This window comes from Bombina bombina, chromosome 6 (assembly GCF_027579735.1).
Source record: "Bombina bombina isolate aBomBom1 chromosome 6, aBomBom1.pri, whole genome shotgun sequence".
In the NCBI taxonomy this organism is placed as follows: domain Eukaryota; kingdom Metazoa; phylum Chordata; class Amphibia; order Anura; family Bombinatoridae; genus Bombina; species Bombina bombina.
In genome coordinates, this window is record NC_069504.1 from 732,852,235 (window position 1) to 732,872,387 (window position 20,153).

The 20,153-nt window shown below is 40.5% G+C and overlaps 1 protein-coding gene across 6 annotated transcripts in view; it reads right to left on the minus strand.

The window, feature by feature from the left end:
* WIZ (WIZ zinc finger) overlaps positions 1 to 20,153 on the minus strand; it is a 235,125-nt gene that overhangs the window by 170,590 nt on the left and 44,382 nt on the right. For all 6 annotated transcript variants that reach the window (XM_053717946.1, XM_053717948.1, XM_053717949.1 and 3 more), the window contains exons 3-4: positions 18,875 to 18,935; positions 14,121 to 15,676 (exon numbers count right to left, since the gene is read on the minus strand). In XM_053717946.1, the coding sequence (XP_053573921.1) occupies positions 14,121 to 15,676; positions 18,875 to 18,935 (1,617 nt within the window). The remainder of the gene's footprint in view (positions 1 to 14,120; positions 15,677 to 18,874; positions 18,936 to 20,153) is intronic.

Consider the following 20,153-nt stretch of genomic DNA (forward strand, 5'->3'; position numbering starts at 1 on the left):
AGATGGATATAAATAAACTATACTTAAAGTGAAGGTAAACTTTGGTGAATGAAAGCCCGTTTTTTAAAAATACTATTAAAAAACGGGGCACTTTCATTCATCAAATTTTACAAAGCAGCTGTTTTGATTAAAAACTTACCTTTTTTTCGTTTCACAGCCAGAGCAGCTTCCCCCTCCTGGAAATCCTCTCTTCACACGTCAGCAATGACTAATCCGGCTTCCTCCAATCACGGCTTTCCCCCAGGGTAGTCATTGCCCGAGGCCATGCTGTGATTGGAGGAAGCTGGATAAGTCATTGCTGACGTGTGAAGAGAGGATTTCCAGGAGGGGGAAGCTGCTTTGGCTGTGAAAAAAAAAAAACAGAATTTATGTTTACCTGATAAATTTCTTTCTCCAACGGTGTGTCCGGTCCACGGCGTCATCCTTACTTGTGGGATATTCTCTTCCCCAACAGGAAATGGCAAAGAGCCCAGCAAAGCTGGTCACATGATCCCTCCTAGGCTCCGCCTACCCCAGTCATTCGACCGACGTTAAGGAGGAATAATAGCATAGGAGAAACCATATGGTACCGTGGTGACTGTAGTTAAAGAAAATAAATTATCAGACCTGATTAAAAAACCAGGGCGGGCCGTGGACCGGACACACCGTTGGAGAAAGAAATTTATCAGGTAAACATAAATTCTGTTTTCTCCAACATAGGTGTGTCCGGTCCACGGCGTCATCCTTACTTGTGGGAACCAATACCAAAGCTTTAGGACACGGATGAAGGGAGGGAGCAAATCAGGTCACCTAAATGGAAGGCACCACGGCTTGCAAAACCTTTCTCCCAAAAATAGCCTCAGAAGAAGCAAAAGTATCAAACTTGTAAAATTTGGTAAAAGTGTGCAGTGAAGACCAAGTCGCTGCCCTACATATCTGATCAACAGAAGCCTCGTTCTTGAAGGCCCATGTGGAAGCCACAGCCCTAGTGGAATGAGCTGTGATTCTTTCGGGAGGCTGCCGTCCGGCAGTCTCGTAAGCCAATCTGATGATGCTTTTAATCCAAAAAGAGAGAGAGGTAGAAGTTGCTTTTTGACCTCTCCTTTTACCTGAATAAACAACAAACAAGGAAGATGTTTGTCTAAAATCCTTTGTAGCATCTAAATAGAATTTTAGAGCGCGAACAACATCCAAATTGTGCAACAAGCGTTCCTTCTTTGAAACTGGTTTCGGACACAGAGAAGGTACGATAATCTCCTGGTTAATGTTTTTGTTAGAAACAACTTTTGGAAGAAAACCAGGTTTAGTACGTAAAACCACCTTATCTGCATGGAACACCAGATAAGGAGGGGAACACTGCAGAGCAGATAATTCTGAAACTCTTCTAGCAGAAGAAATTGCAACTAAAAACAAAACTTTCCAAGATAATAACTTAATATCAACGGAATGTAAGGGTTCAAACGGAACCCCCTGAAGAACTGAAAGAACTAAATTGAGACTCCAAGGAGGAGTCAAAGGTTTGTAAACAGGCTTGATTCTAACCAGAGCCTGAACAAAGGCTTGAACATCTGGCACAGCTGCCAGCTTTTTGTGAAGTAACACCGACAAGGCAGAAATCTGTCCCTTCAGGGAACTTGCCGATAATCCTTTTTCCAATCCTTCTTGAAGGAAGGATAGAATCCTAGGAATCTTAACCTTGTCCCAAGGGAATCCTTTAGATTCACACCAACAGATATATTTTTTCCAAATTTTGTGGTAAATCTTTCTAGTTACAGGCTTTCTGGCCTGAACAAGAGTATCGATAACAGAATCTGAGAAACCTCGCTTCGATAAAATCAAGCGTTCAATCTCCAAGCAGTCAGCTGGAGTGAAACCAGATTCGGATGTTCGAACGGACCCTGAACAAGAAGGTCTCGTCTCAAAGGTAGCTTCCAAGGTGGAGCCGATGACATATTCACCAGATCTGCATACCAAGTCCTGCGTGGCCACGCAGGAGCTATCAAGATCACCGACGCCCTCTCCTGATTGATCCTGGCTACCAGCCTGGGGATGAGAGGAAACGGCGGGAACACATAAGCTAGTTTGAAGGTCCAAGGTGCTACTAGTGCATCCACTAGAGCCGCCTTGGGATCCCTGGATCTGGACCCGTAGCAAGGAACTTTGAAGTTCTGACGAGAGGCCATCAGATCCATGTCTGGAATGCCCCATAGTTGAGTGACTTGGGCAAAGATTTCCAGATGGAGTTCCCACTCCCCCGGATGCAATGTCTGACGACTCAGAAAATCCGCTTCCCAATTTTCCACTCCCGGGATGTGGATAGCAGACAGGTGGCAGGAGTGAGACTCCGCCCATAGAATAATCTTGGTCACTTCTTCCATCGCTAGGGAACTCCTTGTTCCCCCCTGATGGTTGATGTACGCAACAGTCGTCATGTTGTCTGATTGAAACCGTATGAACTTGGTCCTTGCTAGCTGAGGCCAAGCCTTGAGAGCATTGAATATCGCTCTCAGTTCCAGAATATTTATCGGTAGAAGAGATTCTTCCCGAGACCAAAGACCCTGAGCTTTCAGGGATCCCCAGACCGCGCCCCAGCCCATCAGACTGGCGTCGGTCGTGACAATGACCCACTCTGGTCTGCGGAATGTCATCCCTCGTGACAGGTTGTCCAGGGACAGCCACCAACGGAGTGAGTCTCTGGTCCTCTGATTTACTTGTATCTTTGGAGACAAGTCTGTATAGTCCCCATTCCACTGACTGAGCATGCACAGTTGTAATGGTCTTAGATGAATGCGCGCAAAAGGAACTATGTCCATTGCCGCTACCATCAACCCGATCACTTCCATGCACTGAGCTACGGAAGGAAGAGGAACGGAATGAAGTATTCGACAAGAGACCAGAAGTTTTGTTTTTCTGGCCTCTGTTAGAAAAATCCTCATTTCTGAGGAGTCTATAATTGTTCCCAAGAAGGGAACCCTTGTTGACGGGGATAGAGAACTCTTTTCCACGTTCACTTTCCAGCCGTGCGATCTGAGAAAGGCCAGGACGATGTCCGTGTGAGCCTTTGCTCGAGGGAGGGACGACGCTTGAATCAGAATGTCGTCCAGGTAAGGTACTACTGCAATGCCCCTTGGTCTTAGCACCGCTAGAAGGGACCCTAGTACCTTTGTGAAAATCCTTGGAGCAGTGGCTAATCCGAAAGGAAGCGCCACGAACTGGTAATGTTTGTCCAGGAATGCAAACCTTAGGAACCGATGATGTTCCTTGTGGATAGGAATATGTAGATACGCATCCTTTAAATCCACCGTGGTCATGAATTGACCTTCCTGGATGGAAGGAAGGATAGTTCGAATGGTTTCCATCTTGAACGATGGGACCTTGAGAAATTTGTTTAAGATCTTGAGATCTAGGATTGGTCTGAACGTTCCCTCTTTTTTGGGAACTATGAACAGATTGGAGTAGAACCCCATCCCTTGTTCTCTCAAAGGAACAGGATGAATCACTCCCATTTTTAACAGGTCTTCTACACAATGTAAGAACGCCTGTCTTTTTATGTGGTCTGAAGACAACTGAGACCTGTGGAACCTCCCCCTTGGGGGAAGTCCCTTGAATTCCAGAAGATAACCCTGGGAGACTATTTCTAGCGCCCAAGGATCCAGAACATCTCTTGCCCAAGCCTGAGCGAAGAGAGAGAGTCTGCCCCCCACCAGATCCGGTCCCGGATCGGGGGCCGATATTTCATGCTGTCTTGGTAGCAGTGGCAGGTTTCTTGGCCTGCTTTCCCTTGTTCCAGCCTTGCATTGGTCTCCAAGCTGGCTTGGCCTGAGAAGTATTACCCTCTTGCTTAGAGGACGTAGCACCTTGGGCTGGTCCGTTTTTACGAAAGGGACGAAAATTAGGTCTATTTTTTGCCTTGAAAGGCCGATCCTGAGGAAGGGCATGGCCCTTACCCCCAGTGATATCAGAGATAATCTCTTTCAAGTCAGGACCAAACAGCGTTTTCCCCTTGAAAGGAATGTTTAGTAGCTTGTTCTTGGAAGACGCATCAGCCGACCAAGATTTCAACCAAAGCGCTCTGCGCGCCACAATAGCAAACCCAGAATTCTTAGCCGCTAACTTAGCCAATTGCAAAGAGGCGTCTAGAGTGAAAGAATTAGCCAATTTGAGAGCATTGACTCTGTCCATAATCTCCTCATAAGGAGGAGAGTCACTATCGAGCACCTTAATCAGTTCATCAAACCAGAAATATGCGGCTGTAGTGACAGGGACAATGCATGAAATGGGTTGTAGAAGGTAACCCTGCTGAACAAACATCTTTTTAAGCAAACCTTCTAATTTTTTATCCATAGGATCTTTGAAAGCACAACTATCCTCTATGGGAATAGTGGTGCGTTTGTTTAAAGTAGAAACCGCTCCCTCGACCTTGGGGACTGACTGCCATAAGTCCTTTCTGGGGTCGACCATAGGAAACAATTTTTTAAATATGGGGGGAGGGACGAAAGGAATACCGGGCCTTTCCCATTCTTTATTAACAATGTCCGCCACCCGCTTGGGTATAGGAAAAGCTTCTGGGAGCCCCGGCACCTCTAGGAACTTGTCCATTTTACATAGTTTCTCTGGGATGACCAAATTTTCACAATCATCCAGAGTGGATAATACCTCCTTAAGCAAAATGCGGAGATGTTCCAATTTAAATTTAAAAGTAATCACATCAGATTCAGCCTGCTGAGAAATGTTCCCTAAATCAGTAATTTCTCCCTCAGACAAAACCTCCCTGGCCCCCTCAGATTGGGTTAGGGGCCCTTCAGAGATATTAATATCAGCGTCGTCATGCTCTTCAGTAACTAAAACAGAGCATCCACGCTTACGCTGACAAGGGTTCATTTTGGCTAAAATGTTTTTGACAGAATTATCCATTACAGCCGTTAATTGTTGCATAGTAAGGAGTATTGGCGCGCTAGATGTACTAGGGGCCTCCTGAGTGGGCAAGACTCGTGTAGACGAAAGAGGGAATGATGCAGTACCATGCTTACTCCCCTCACTTGAGGAATCATCTTGGGCATCATTGTCATTATCACATAAATCACATTTATTTAAATGAATAGGAATTCTGGCTTCCCCACATTCAGAACACAGTCTATCTGGTAGTTCAGACATGTTAAACAGGCATAACCTTGATAAGAAAGTACAAAAAACGTTTTGAAATAAAACCGTTACTGTCACTTTAAATTTTAAACTGAACACACTTTATTACTGCAATTGCGAAAAAACATGAAGGAATTGTTCAAAATTCACCAAACTTTCACCACAGTGTCTTAAAGCCTTGAAAATATTGCACACCAATTTTGGAAGCTTTAACCCTTAAAATAACGGAACCGGAGCCGTTTTAAGCTTTAACCCCTTTACAGTCCCTGGTATCTGCTTTGCTGAGACCCAACCAAACCCAAAGGGGAATACGATACCAAATGACGCCTCCAGAAGTCTTTTATAAGTATCAGAGCTCCTCTCACATGCGACTGCATGCCATGCCTCTCAAAAACAAGTGCGCAACACCGGCGCGAAAATGAGACTCTGCCTATGCTTTGGGAAAGCCCCTAAAGAATAAGGTGTCTAAAACAGTGCCTGCCGATATTATTATATCAAGATACCCAGAATAAATGATTCCTCAAGGCTAAATAAGTGTTAATATCAATCGATTTAGCCCAAAAAAAGGTCTACAGTCTAAATAAGCCCTTGTGAAGCCCTTATTTACAATCGTAATAAACATGGCTTACCGGATCCCATAGGGAAAATGACAGCTTCCAGCATTACATCGTCTTGTTAGAATGTGTCATACCTCAAGCAGCAAAGGACTGCAAACTGTTCCCCCAACTGAAGTTAATTGCTCTCAACAGTCCTGTGTGGAACAGCCATGGATTTTAGTTACGGTTGCTAAAATCATTTTCCTCATACAAACAGAATTCTTCATCTCTTTTCTGTTTCTGAGTAAATAGTACGTACCAGCACTATTTGAAAATAACAAACTCTTGATTGAATAATGAAAAACTACAGTTAAACACTAAAAAACTCTAAGCCATCTCCGTGGAGATGTTGCCTGTACAACGGCAAAGAGAATGACTGGGGTAGGCGGAGCCTAGGAGGGATCATGTGACCAGCTTTGCTGGGCTCTTTGCCATTTCCTGTTGGGGAAGAGAATATCCCACAAGTAAGGATGACGCCGTGGACCGGACACACCTATGTTGGAGAAAAAGGTACGTTTTTAAAGGGACACTGAACCCAAATTTTTTCTTTCGTGATTCAGATAGAGCATGCAATTTTAAGCAACTTTCAAATTTACTCCTATTATCAAATTTTCTTCATTCTCTTGGTATGCTTATTTGAAAAGCAAGAATTTAAGTTTAGATGCCGGCCCATTTTTGGTGAACAACCTGGGTTGTCCTTGCTGATTGGACAGCACCAATAAACAAATGCTGTCCATGGTTCTAAACCACAAATTTGCTGGCTCCTTAGCTTAGATGCCTTCTTTTTCAAATAAAAATATCAAGAGAACGAAGACAAATTGATAACAGAAGTAAATTAGAAAGTTGCTTAAAATTGCATGCTCTATCTGAATTATGAAAGAAAAAATTTGGGTTCAGTATCCCTTTAATCAAAACGGCTGCTTTGTAAACTGATGAATGAAAGTGCCCGTTTTTAATAGTATTTTTAAAAAACGGGCTTTCATTCATAAAAGTTTACCTTCACTTTAAATGGTAAAAACTTACAAGATAAGACTTCATGATCTTAATAATATTTATAACTTAGAACAGGGGTCAGCAACCTTGGCTCTCCTGATGTTTTGGAACAAAATTTCCCATGATGCTCAGAAAGCCTAAAGAATGTCTTAGCATCATGGGAAATGTAGTTCCAGAAACATCTGGAGAGCAAAGGTTGCTGACACCTGGCTTAGAAGATAGGAGAGCAGTCATATGATAGAAACCTTTGAGTATCTTAAAAGGGATATTAAACTTAACATTTAATCCCCCATAGATAAATTTAATGAATACAAAAAAAAACAAACACATTTTACTTGATTTTTTTGTAAGCATACTTCTAAAAATGAGGCGTCTGTCACATTCCTCAGTGAGGCTACAGCTCAAATTCCTTAAGTAGGAGGCAAAATGCAGACTGCCAGATTAGAGCAAATGCTATTCAATATGTAGCTGTAAAGGGTGCACAAATGTACATACAATTGACCCTATTTGGCCACAATCAAGGGATAGAAAGATAGACATACTCACCAGGTTTTTGAAGTTCTTACTTATTACTGTTTTGCTAACTAAGTGGCATTTTTATTTAAACCTATTAATTTCCCTTTAATTGATTTAAAAAAGCCGAGACTGAAAACGCATAAAACAAAATAAAACACAAGCAACATCAGAAAATGTCAGGATCTCAATTTGGAAGGAAGTAGGTTTAAAAAGTAAATTTGCAAAAGCATGTCCTTATAGAAAATTTGGTAGACTTAAGAGAATGCAAGAATGAATGGGACTGAGCCTCATCTCCCATCAAAATCTAAGAGATTATATATATATATATATATATATATATATATATATATATATATATATATATATATATATATATATATACACACATACATATATACACACATACATATATATACACACATATATACACACACACACATACATATATATATATATATATATATATATATATATATACACACATATATACATATACAGTGTGTGTATATATATATATATATATATATATATATATATATATATATATATATATATATATATATATATATATATATATATATATATATATATATATATATATATATATATATAAACCACAGGAGGTTTAAAAACATAATTTATGCTTACCTGATAAAAAAAATTCTCTTGTAGTGTGTTCAGTCCACGGGTCATCCATTACTTATGGGATATATTCTCCTTCCCAACAGGAAGTTGCAAGAGGATCACCCAAGCAGAGCTGCCATATAGCTCCTCCCCTCACATGTCATATCCAGTCATTCGACCGAAACAAGACAAGAAAGGAGAAACCATAGGGTGCAGTGGTGACTGGAGTTTTAATTAAAATTTAGATCTGCCTTAAAAAGAAAGGGCCGTGGACTGAATACACTACAAGAGAAATAAATTTATCAGGTAAGCATAAATTATGTTTTCTCTTGTTAAGTGTATTCAGTCCACGGGTCATCCATTACTTATGGGATACCAATACCAAAGCCAAAGTACATGGATGATGGGAGGGACAAGGCAGGAACTTAAACGGAAGGAACCACAGCCTGTAGAACCTTTCTCCCAAAAACAGCCTCCGAAGAAGCAAAAGTGTCAAATTTTGAAAATTTTGAAAAAGTGTGAAGCGAAGACCAAGTTGCAGCCTTGCAAATCTGTTCAACAGAGGCCTCATTCTTAAAGGCCCAGGTGGAAGCCACAGCTCTAGTGGAATGAGCTGCAATTCTTTCAGGGGGCTGCTGTCCAGCAGTCTCATAGGCTAAACGTATTATGCTACGAAGCCAAAAGGAGAGAGAGGTTGCCAAAGCTGTTTGACCTCTCCTCTGACCAGAGTACACAACAAACAGAGAAGAAGTTTGACGAAAATCTTTAGTTGCCTGTAAATAGAACTTCAGGGCACGGACTACGTCCAGATTATTCAAAAGTCGTTCCTTCTTTGAAGAAGGATTAGGACATAATGATGGAACAACAATCTCCTGATTGATATTCCTGTTAGAAACTACCTTAGGTAAAAACCCAGGTTTAGTACGCAGAACTACCTTGTCTGAATGGAAAATCAGATAAGGAGAATCACAATGTAAGGCCGATAACTCAGACTCTTCGAGCCGAGGAAATAGCCATCAAAAACAGAACTTTCCAAGATAAAAGCTTAATATCAATGGAATGAAGGGGTTCAAACGGAACCCCTTGAAGAACTTTAAGAACCAAGTTTAAGCTCCACGGAGGAGCAACAGTCTTAAACACAGGCTTAATCCAAGCCAAAGCCCGACAAAAAGCCTGGACGTCTGGAACTTCTGCCAGACGTTTGTGTAAGAGAATAGACAGAGCAGAAATCTGTCCCTTTAACGAACTAGCAGATAAGCCCTTTTCTAAACCCTCTTGTAGAAAGGACAATATCCTAGGAATCCTAACCCTACTCCATGAGTAACCCTTGGATTCGCACCAATATAAATATTTACACCATATCTTATGGTAAATTTTTCTGGTAACAGGCTTCCGTGCCTGTATTAAGGTATCAATAACTGACTCCGAGAAGCCACGCTTTGATAGGATCAAGCGTTCAATCTCCATGCAGTCAGCCTCAGAGAAATTAGATTTGGATGTTTGAAAGGACCTTGTATTAGAAGGTCCTGCCTCAGAGGTAGAGACCATGGTGGACAGGACGACATGTCCACTAGGTCTGCATACCAGGTCCTGCGTGGCCACGCAGTTGCTATCAGAATCACTGATGCTCTCTCCTGTTTGATCTTGGCAATCAGTCGAGGTAGCATCGGAAATGGTGGAAACACATAAGCCATGTTGAAGACCCAAGGGGCTGTCAGAGCATCTATCAGCGCCGCTCCCGGGTCCCTGGACCTGGATCCGTAACAAGGAAGCTTGGCGTTCTGGCGAGACGCCATGAGATCCAGATCTGGTTTGCCCCAACGATGAATCAGTTGAGCGAAGAACTCCGGATGAAGTTCCCACTCCCCCGGATTAAAAGTCTGGCGACTTAGAAAATCCGCCTCCCAGTTCTCCACGCCTGGGATGTAGATCGCTGACAGGTGGCAAGAGTGAGACTCTGCCCAGCGAATTATCTTTGAGACTTCCAACATTGCTAGGGGACTCCTGGTTCCCCCTTGATGGTTGATGTAAGCCACAGTCGTGATGTTGTCCGACTGAAATCTGATGAACCTCAGTGTTGCTAACTGAGGCCAAGCTAGAAGAGCATTGAATATTGCTCTCAACTCCAGAATATTTATTGGGAGGAGTTTCTCCTCCTGAGTCCATAATCCCTGAGCCTTCAGGGAGTTCAGACTGCGCCCCAACCTAGAAGGCTGGCATCTGTTGTTACAATCGTCCAATCTGGCCTGCGAAAGGTCATCCCCTTGGACAGATGGACCCGAGAAAGCCACCAGAGAAGAGAATCTCTGGTCTCTTGATCCAGATTTAGTAGAGGGGACAAATCTGAGTAATCCCCATTCCACTGACTTAGCATGCATAATTGCAGAGGTCTGAGATGCAGGCGCGCAAATGGTACTATGTCCATTGCAGCTACCATTAAGCCGATTACTTCCATGCACTGAGCTACTGACGGGCGTGGAATGGAATGAAGGACACGGCAAGCATTTAGAAGTTTTGATAACCTGGCCTCCGTCAGGAAAATTTTCATTTCTACAGAATCTATCAGAGTCCCTAGGAAGGAGACTCTTGTGAGTGGTGATAGAGAACTCTTTTCCACGTTCACCTTCCACCCATGCGACCTCAGAAATGCCAGAACTATCTCTGTATGAGACTTGGCAATTTGAAAACTTGACGCTTGAATCAGAATGTCGTCTAGGTACGGAGCCACCGCTATGCCTCGCGGTCTTCGTACCGCTAGGAGTGAGCCCAGAACCTTTGTAAAAATTCTCGGGGCCGTAGCTAACCCGAAGGAAAGAGCTACAAACTGGTAATGCCTGTTTAGAAAGGCAAATCTTAGATACCGATAATGGTCTTTGTGAATCGGTATATGAAGGTAGGCATCCTTTAAGTCTACTGTGGTCATGTATTGACCCTCTTGGATCATGGGTAGGATGATTCGAATAGTTTCCATTTTGAATGATGGAACTCTTAGGAATTTGTTTAAGATTTTTAGGTCCAAGATTGGTCTGAAGGTTCCCTCTTTCTTGGGAACCACGAACAGATTTGAGTAAAACCCTTGCCCTTGTTCCGTCCTCGGAACTGGGTGGATCACCCCCATTACTAAGAGGTCTTGTACACAGCGTAGAAATGCCTCTTTCTTTATTTGGTTTGCTGATAACCTTGAAAGATGAAATCTCCCTTGTGGAGGAGAAGCTTTGAAGTCCATTAGATATCCCTGAGATATGATCTCTAACGCCCAGGGATCCTGGACATCTCTTGCCCAAGCCTGGGTGAAGAGAGATAGTCTGCCCCCCACTAGATCTGTTTCCGGATAGGGGGCCCTCTCTTCATGCTGTCTTAGGGGAAGAAGTAGGCTTTCTGGCCTGCTTGCCCTTGTTCTAGGTCTGGTTAGCTTTCCAGCCCTGTCTGTAACGAGCAACAGGTCCTTCCCGTTTTGGAGCGGAGGAAGCTGATGCTGCTCCTGCCTTGAAATTACGAAAGGCACGAAAATTAGACTGTTTGGCCTTTGATTTGGCCCTGTCCTGAGGAAGAGTATGACCCTTACCTCCAGTAATGTCAGCAATAATTTCTTTCAAGCCGGGCCCAAATAAGGTCTGCCCTTTGAAGGGAATATTAAGCAATTTAGATTTAGAAGTCACGTCAGCTGACCAGGATTTAAACCATAGCGCTCTGCGCGCCTGGATGGCGAATCCGGAGTTCTTAGCCGTTAGTTTGGTTAAATGTACAACGGCATCAGAAACAAATGCATTAGCTAGCTTAAGAGCCTTAAGCTTGGCCATAATCTCATCAAATGGAGCTGTGCGAATGGCCTCTTCCAGAGACTCAAACCAGAATGCCGCAGCAGCAGTGACAGGCGCAATGCATGCAAGGGGCTGTAAGATAAAACCTTGTTGAACAAACATTTTCTTAAGGTAACCTTCTAATTTTTTATCCATTGGATCCGAAAAGGCACAACTATCCTCCACCGGGATAGTGGTACGTTTAGCTAAAGTAGAAACTGCTCCCTCCACCTTAGGGACCGTCTGCCATAAGTCTCGTGTGGTGGCGTCTATTGGAAAAAAAATTCTAAATATCGGAGGAGGGGAAAAGGGCACACCGGGTCTATCCCACTCCTTGCTAATAATTTCTGTAAGCCGTTTAGGTATAGGAAAAACGTCAGTACACACCGGTACCGCAAAGTATCTATCCAACCTACATATTTTCTCTGGAATTGCAACCGTGTTACAATCATTCAGAGCCGCTAATACCTCCCCTAGCAATACACGGAGGTTCTCAAGCTTAAATTTAAAATTAGAAATCTCTGAATCCGGTCTCCCTGGATCAGATCCGTCACCCACAGAATGAAGCTCTCCGTCCTCATGTTCTGCAAATTTTGACGCAGTATCAGACATGGCTCTCACATCATCAGCGCGCTCTGTCCTTAACCCAGAGCTATCGCGCTTGCCTCTTAATTCAGGCAATTTAGATAATACCTCTGTCATAACAGCAGCCATGTCTTGCAAAGTGATTTGTATGGGCCTCTCTGATGTACTTGGCGCCACAATATCACGCGCCTCCTGAGCGGGAGGCGAAGGTACTGACACGTGAGGAGAGTTAGTCGGCATAACTTCCCCCTCGTTGTCTGGTGATAATTTCTTTACAGGTATAAATTGACTTTTATTTAAAGTGACATCAATACATTTAGTACACATATTTCTGTGGGGCTCCACATTGGCCTTCAAACATAGTGAACAAACAGATTCATCTGTGTCAGACATGTTTAAACAGACTAGCAATGAGACTAGCAAGCTTGGAAAATCCTTTCAAATAAGTTTGCAAGCAATATAAAAAACGCTACTGCGCCTTTAAGAAGCACAAAAAAACGTCACAGTTGAAATAACAATGAACCAAATCAGTTATAGCAACCAAATTTTCACAGTAAATGTATTAAGTTAGCAAAGCATTGCACCCACTAGCAAATGGATGATTAACCCTTTAATACCCAAAAACGGATAATCAATTTAACAATTAACGTTTTTATCACAGTCAAACACACGTCTGCTGTGACTGATTACCTCCCTCAAAATGAATTTTGAAGACCCCTGAGCTCTCTAGAGACGTCCTGGATCAAGGAGGAAGAAGCAGGAAGACTGTAACTGAATTTTTACTGCGCAAAAAAGCGCTAAAATAGGCCCCTCCCACTCATATTACAACAGTGGGAAACCTCAGTTAACCGCTTCTATGTAGAAATAAACGACAGCCATGTGGAAAATCATGCCCCAAAAGATTTATCACCAAAGTACCTCACAAAAAAACGAATAACATGCCAGTAAACATTTTAAACATGCACTTTAAAAGTTAGGTAGTGTTATTAATAAGCCTGCTACCAGTCGCTTCTACTGCAGTTAAGGCTCATACATTACTTCAGTATTAACAGTATTTTCTTAGTCAAATTCCATTCCTTAGAAAATTACTTATTGTACATACATTCATCAGCCTGATACCAGTCGCTACTGCATTTAAGGCTGTACTTACATTACATCGGTATCAGCAGTATTTTCTTAGCCAATTCCATTCCTTAGAAAAATAATTTACTGCACATACCTTGTTTGCAGGATTCCCCACACGCTATTCCCTTTCTGAAAGTTACCCCACTCCTCAGAATGTGCGAGAACAGCCAGTGGATCTTAGTTACTTCTGCTAAGATCATAGAAAAAACGCAGGCAGATTCTTCTTCCAAATACTGCCTGAGCACAAACAGCACACTCCGGTGCCATTTAAAATAATAAATTTTTGATTGAAGAAATAAACTAAGTATAAAAAACACCACAGACCTCTCATAACGACCAATCTAGTTGAGTTGCAAGAGAATGACTGGGTATGACATGTGAGGGGAGGAGCTATATGGCAGCTCTGCTTGGGTGATCCTCTTGCAACTTCCTGTTGGGAAGGGAATATATCCCATAAGTAATGGATGACCCGTGGACTGAATACACTTAACAAGAGAAATATATATATATATATATATATATATATATATATATATATATATATATATATATATATATATATATATATATATATATATATATATATATATATATATATATATATATATATATATATATCTATCTATTTAAATCCAGATGCTCTAAGAGCAATGGCTTTTAGACTCCGAGGATTTGTCAAGCTCTGCTATAGGTTACATTACTTGGTTTGATGAGAAACAAACAATCTTAATGAAAGATGTGGTATATATAGTTCACATACCTTTTTTACGCTTCTTCTGGAATGAGTAATTCTGCTCGATAGCCTTCACTTCTTCAGCAGAGATAAAGTGTCGTACGTTGTAGCTGACACCAACACGATTCAGATGGCCCCTGACATGGTTAGCCAGGCCTATTCCATTGTGGAAACGATCAGGGCAATATGGGCACTCCCGCTCTTCACTCCTGAGTCCAAGAGCCTCTAGCTGCTTCTCATAGTTAGGGTCCATCAGTAGCATATCCAAAGGCAAGTCATCATTGTCGTCATCTTCTTCCCAAACATCTTGGGGCAATTCAATATCAATAGAAGAGGTCTTACTAGGCAAGGTTTTACCATTACCTTTCTCATCTCTAAGCTTCTTCCTGTAGCTAGAAAGAGGACCTTTTGGCTTTTTCTTTGTAAGACCAATTTTCCCCAAGACTACAATGGCCACTTCCTCTCTCAGTTGTCTCTTTTGTCCTTCTTCATCCCATTCTACAGTCTTTAAAAGTTCTCGGAATCGCCACTTGAGTTGTACTGCAGTCTGTGGAATGCAGGGGCTTCTCTCCGATCTAGGATGCTGAGCATCTAACCCCAGCTCATCTTGTGAAAAACTTTCCATGTTTTGCCTTGGAGAGGCCTTCCTTTTTGACTTGCCCAGACTTTGCTCTGCTCTGTTAACTGTCTCTTGAGGCACTTCTACTCTCCATCTCTGTTCATTCAATCCTCCTATCTCAGTACTCTTCCGTTTCCTATCATTATCCTGTTTTGATACCACACTACTTTCTGCAATCTCTGGTGTTTCCTGGAAAGACTTTATGGACCCTCGACTATCTCCAGCCCCCTTTTTAACATGAGTTTTAGCATGCTGGACAAAGACTTTGGAAGAGTTGGTGCCAAAAAGACACTTTGGACATTGTAGGCGGGCACTTCTGCCTTCATCTGTCAAATTCTCTAGCTTACGGATCTCCTCAATAATCTTTTGCCTGGATTCCTGATGGAGGCGCCCATGTAATACCAAGCTTTCCTCATCCACAAAACCCTTACCACATTCTCCGCAGGTATGTGGACCCTCACATATTTGTGTTCCTTCTGACTCCCCCTCTTGGGAGTGCTGGAACATGTGCTCTAAAAGGTGAGCCTTCTTTTTGAAGTAGATGCTACACTCAATGCAAGTGTAGACAGATCCCTCCTCCTCTTCACCGTCATCTTCTTCCACTTCTACTTGTGCATCCTCTTCAGAATAGTTTCCTCCCTGCCAAGGTCCTTGCCCCTTCCCAAAGTCAAGGGCCCTCCTGTACACTGGCAGAGAGATAGATGGAGGTACTGACATAAGCCGTGATTGATCTTCTGCCTCCTCTAAACCCACTGTCCATTCATATCTTCTATCATGTAGGTACTGCCCCTCTGAGGATACTCCTCCAGCTCCAACTCCACTGTTATCTTCCTGAGATTCTGAAGACTGGAAGTTCCATGCAGAGTTGAAAGTGGGAGGTGTGTGAGGATTAAGGCGATGCACAGGAGGTGGAAGAGTGAATTTGGGAGTGGCTAAAGCAGGAATGAGGTTTTCTTCTTCTTGCCTGCAAGGTAAAATTAGGTGCATCAAGAACAGAAAATTGAGTGTTAAAACTGATATATAAATTTTAACTGATACTTTCAAAACACAGTAAATAAAATGCCTACTGTCATATGAAGACTAATTTATAGATTTATCATGGATTCTAAAATAATTGCACACCTAACAATTTACATATTATCAGACCTTAATCACTTAAAGGGACATTAAACACTTTGAAATTATATTATAAAAAGTACTTATTTATTTCCCCCCCTTTTCCTGTAATTAAATTCTGAAATTGTGGGCTTTTCAGTTCCTGTTAGATATGGAAATGCAGAATACTGTTATATTCCACACAGCCTTTGGCAGCACACTCTAGCAACATATTTAGAACTGTCCCTAACTGGCAACAGCTGAGAAGGTAATCTAAGTTACAACATGGCACCTCCCATTGTTTTATAGACACTAAAATGTTACACTTATTTTGTTAATATTTAAACAGCTAATGAAACTATAAAAACTACATCTACATGTTATTCTCAGACAAATCCTTTCTTTGAATGCATCGTTCTCTCTAGCATTTATTTAGTGTTTTATGTCCCTTTAAGCAAAGTCTTAAAAAATAAACAGAGGATTTCTTTGCTTCAGGCTATTGTAGTGCTACACAATTCACTGTCCGACACATTTATATAAAACTAAAATATTTACAGAAAGTACAAATAAATGCTTTGTCTATATAGTCTGTAATTAAAGGGACACTCAAGTCCAAATTACATTATCAGGATTCAGCATGCAATTTTAAACAACTTTCCAATTTACTTCCATTAACAAAACGTGCAGTGTCTTTTTATATTTACACTTTGAGTCACCAGCTCCTACTGAGCATGTGCAAGAATTCACAGAATATACATATATATGCATGTGTGATTGGCTGATGGCATCAACTGCATCTAGCTTATGCATTAGTCAACATCTTAAGCTTAGCTCTGGATGTTTAAACAGAGCTGCAGTGGTGGGTATGAGGGAGGGTGAGATTTTTAATCTAAAATTAGCTAGTTGTTCTCATTCAACCACCAGCCATAACTGGCTTTTTTTATATATATATATATATATATATATATATATATATATATATATATATATATATATATATATATATATATATATATATATATATATATATATATATATATATATATATATATATATACATTTTTATTGAGGTTTTAGTAGAAGAAATATCAAAATTACAAATAGTATAGGTCTCATCTGACCAGCCATACAGTTACAAAAAAATTAAATGAACAGTGATTCAAACATTTTTACCATCCTCGAGACAACAGTAACTGATAACCACACAGGTATTAAAAAAAAAGGCAAAACATGAATTAACTGGCCACTTAAATCCTGTCGACACTATCATGCAGAACCTAATTTTTAAAAGGGATATGAAACCCAAATTTTTTCTTTCATGATTCAGATACAGCATGCAATTTTGAGCAAATTTCTAATTTACTCCTATTATCAATTTTTTCTTCGTTCTCGTTATCTTTATTTAAAAATGCAGCCGCCAATCAGCAAACACTACCCAGGTGCTGAACTAAAGATGGGCCGGCTTGTAAGCTGATATTCCTGTTTTTTTTAAATAAAGATACCAAGAGAACAAAGAAAATTGATAATAGGAGTAAATTAGAAAGTTGCTTAAAGTGATGGTAAAGTATGCCAATATACAACGCTGCAATTGACTAATCTTTAAAATATAATGGGACTTTTATTAATCAATTTATATCTAATAATCGAATTATTAGTGAATACCTTTAACCCTTTGGCTGCTAAGCTAAATTTGAGCTTTTTTTAAAAAAAATGAAATATATTTATTTTTTAGTTTTATACTTTTTTCCCCAGAGCTCCAACATAATACACAGTTGAAAAGGTTAGGCGATTACCTTTCCAACAGTGGGTCTTGGGAGTCTGGGAGTTGCTGGCTTCTAAGCAGCATGCCCTCATTTCCCTATATCATCCATTGATAATTTTAAATAAAGTTGGCCGGTGACGTCATCACGTCATTGCGCGTGAAGTCACCACGCGAATCATGAAGCCCCGGCGATGCCTCTCACTATTCAGGCCAGATCGCTGAGGTGGGAGTAGGTGGGAGACCTCAGATTGCCCTCAAGGTGGGTGAGTGCTAGCGACGGATCTGAGCCGCCGTCAGCACCTCACTGAGACAATTTGCGACAGCTCACAGCCGTCGTTAGCACTCAAAGGGTTAAAAATGATTACATTTTCTCTGCCGTTCCTCCACCCGGCTTTTTTCTCATTTCTTTTATGTGATGTTTTCACATCAACCAATTAAAATATGAGGGCCAGCAGGCGCCTTTTGAAGACAGCCACATGCCCCTTCCTCATAAAGCGCATGTCACTTAATGCTAATTACAATACGACAATGTCCAAAATCTTGATCTCATGCGCTCTGTGATGAAGGGGTGTGTGGCTGTCTTCAAAAGGGACCTGCTGGCCCTCATTTTAAGTGGTTCAAAAAGACACAAAAAAAAAAAAAAAGGAGAAAAAAGCTGGGCGGAGGATCGGCGGAATTTTTTTTTATCATTTTAAAAGGTATTCACTAATAAAAAATTAATGAATGAAAAGTCCTATTATATGTTAAAGTTTAGTTGAATGCAGCGTTGTATATTGGCATACTTTACCATCACTTTAAAATTGCATGCTCTATCTGAATCATGAAAGAAAAATTTGGGTTTAGCATCCCTTTAAGCTATAAAAAAGCAAATGGTTTCCTTTTCACTGTAACTGGCCTCTTTTAGACCATGTAGTTTACATTAAAATGAAAAAGTATACTTTATAATCAAATAATAAAATTGATTAAGAAGAAGATTGAGGCAATTATAAAAACTCAAGTTTCTTAGTATATATTATAACTTTTATAAAAATGGTATCATGTATGGGTAATCAAAGGAATCACTGTGCACCGAGAAGCAGAACTGATATCTAAAATGCAATAATCCGTAGGAGCCTCATACAGACTAACAGAGTCAGAAGTGATCAGGACCATAAATATATCATAATTAGCATTTTAATACTGGACATAGATAATATTATAAGGCCTGCTTTACTTGAAGGCTCAGCCCATTTGGAGCACATTAAAAGAAGACAAATGTTTTATAGTACATTGTCAGACAAAAATCATTCATTTTGCTGCCCTTACCTCTCCATAATGCTGCCACATGCAATACCTTCCGATTCCTCAGGGATGGACAGTCTCATATCTGTAATATAACAGAAATGATTAACTAGTAAAAAGATGTTAAACCCAAAGGAAAGAGCAGACATACTTTTTGTAAAGTAAATACCTTGCAACCACAATAATTCTCTGAAGTCTTGCAATAATTTAGGATAATAGTAATAGAGTGTGAAAATGTTTTTAAATATATTAACACCTAGTTTACTGCACCTGTTTTTCAATGTGGTCAAACTCGATTAACACTTACTTTGTGTTACTGATGCCAACTAGGAACAGTAATGTGACAGGGTTAGGTTTGTGAAATCTGAACTGAAAACATTTTGTAATCTCAAAGCATTCCATGTACCTTTAAAGGGCCACTAAACCCAAAATCTTTCTTTCATGATTCAGATAGAGAATAGAAATTTAAACAACATTACAATTTACTTCCATTATTTATTTTGCTTCATTTTGTAAATATACTTAGTTGAAGAAAAAGCAATGCACATGGTGAGCCAATCACACGAGGCTTCTATGTGCAGCAACCAATCAGCAGCTAGTGAGCATATCTAGATATGCTTTTCATCAAAGAACATCAAGAGAATAAAACAAATTAGATAATATAAGTAAATATGAAAGATGTTTAAAATTGCATTCTCTTTCTAAATCAGAAAAGAAAAAATGAGGGTGGCATGTCCCTTTAAGTGACCTTAATAGCTACAGGCACAAAGATACTAGCTGTACAGTGGGTCCAAATGCTACACACATTTTTTCCATATATTTCACAACTGCTCAATCAACATTATACACCACACACACATATATATACATATATATATATATATATATATATATATATATATATATATATATATATATATATATATATATATATCAGCACTCTCTGGACTTAACAGCAAATAATCAATTTATTCGGTAACGTTTCTGTGAATCAACAATACACAAGTGAACCAAACATTTATACACACATAAACCCCTCCCCCAGTACAAAAAACGCCAAAAATTGTTGCCAAGGCAACCAACTTGTAACAAATATCTCCATACATAATAAGCAATTAGTTACAATTTAGTTTAAATATCAATAAGTAATTTACCATGTGCAAATGGAAACACATAATGTCCTAATGTCATAGACATATACTGAACTAGCCCCTAGAACGTTAGTATGTAAGCCACAATACAATACAACAAATGGTAAAACCGGATCTAAGCCTGCATGGGCCCCTGCAAGAGTCTAGCAGAT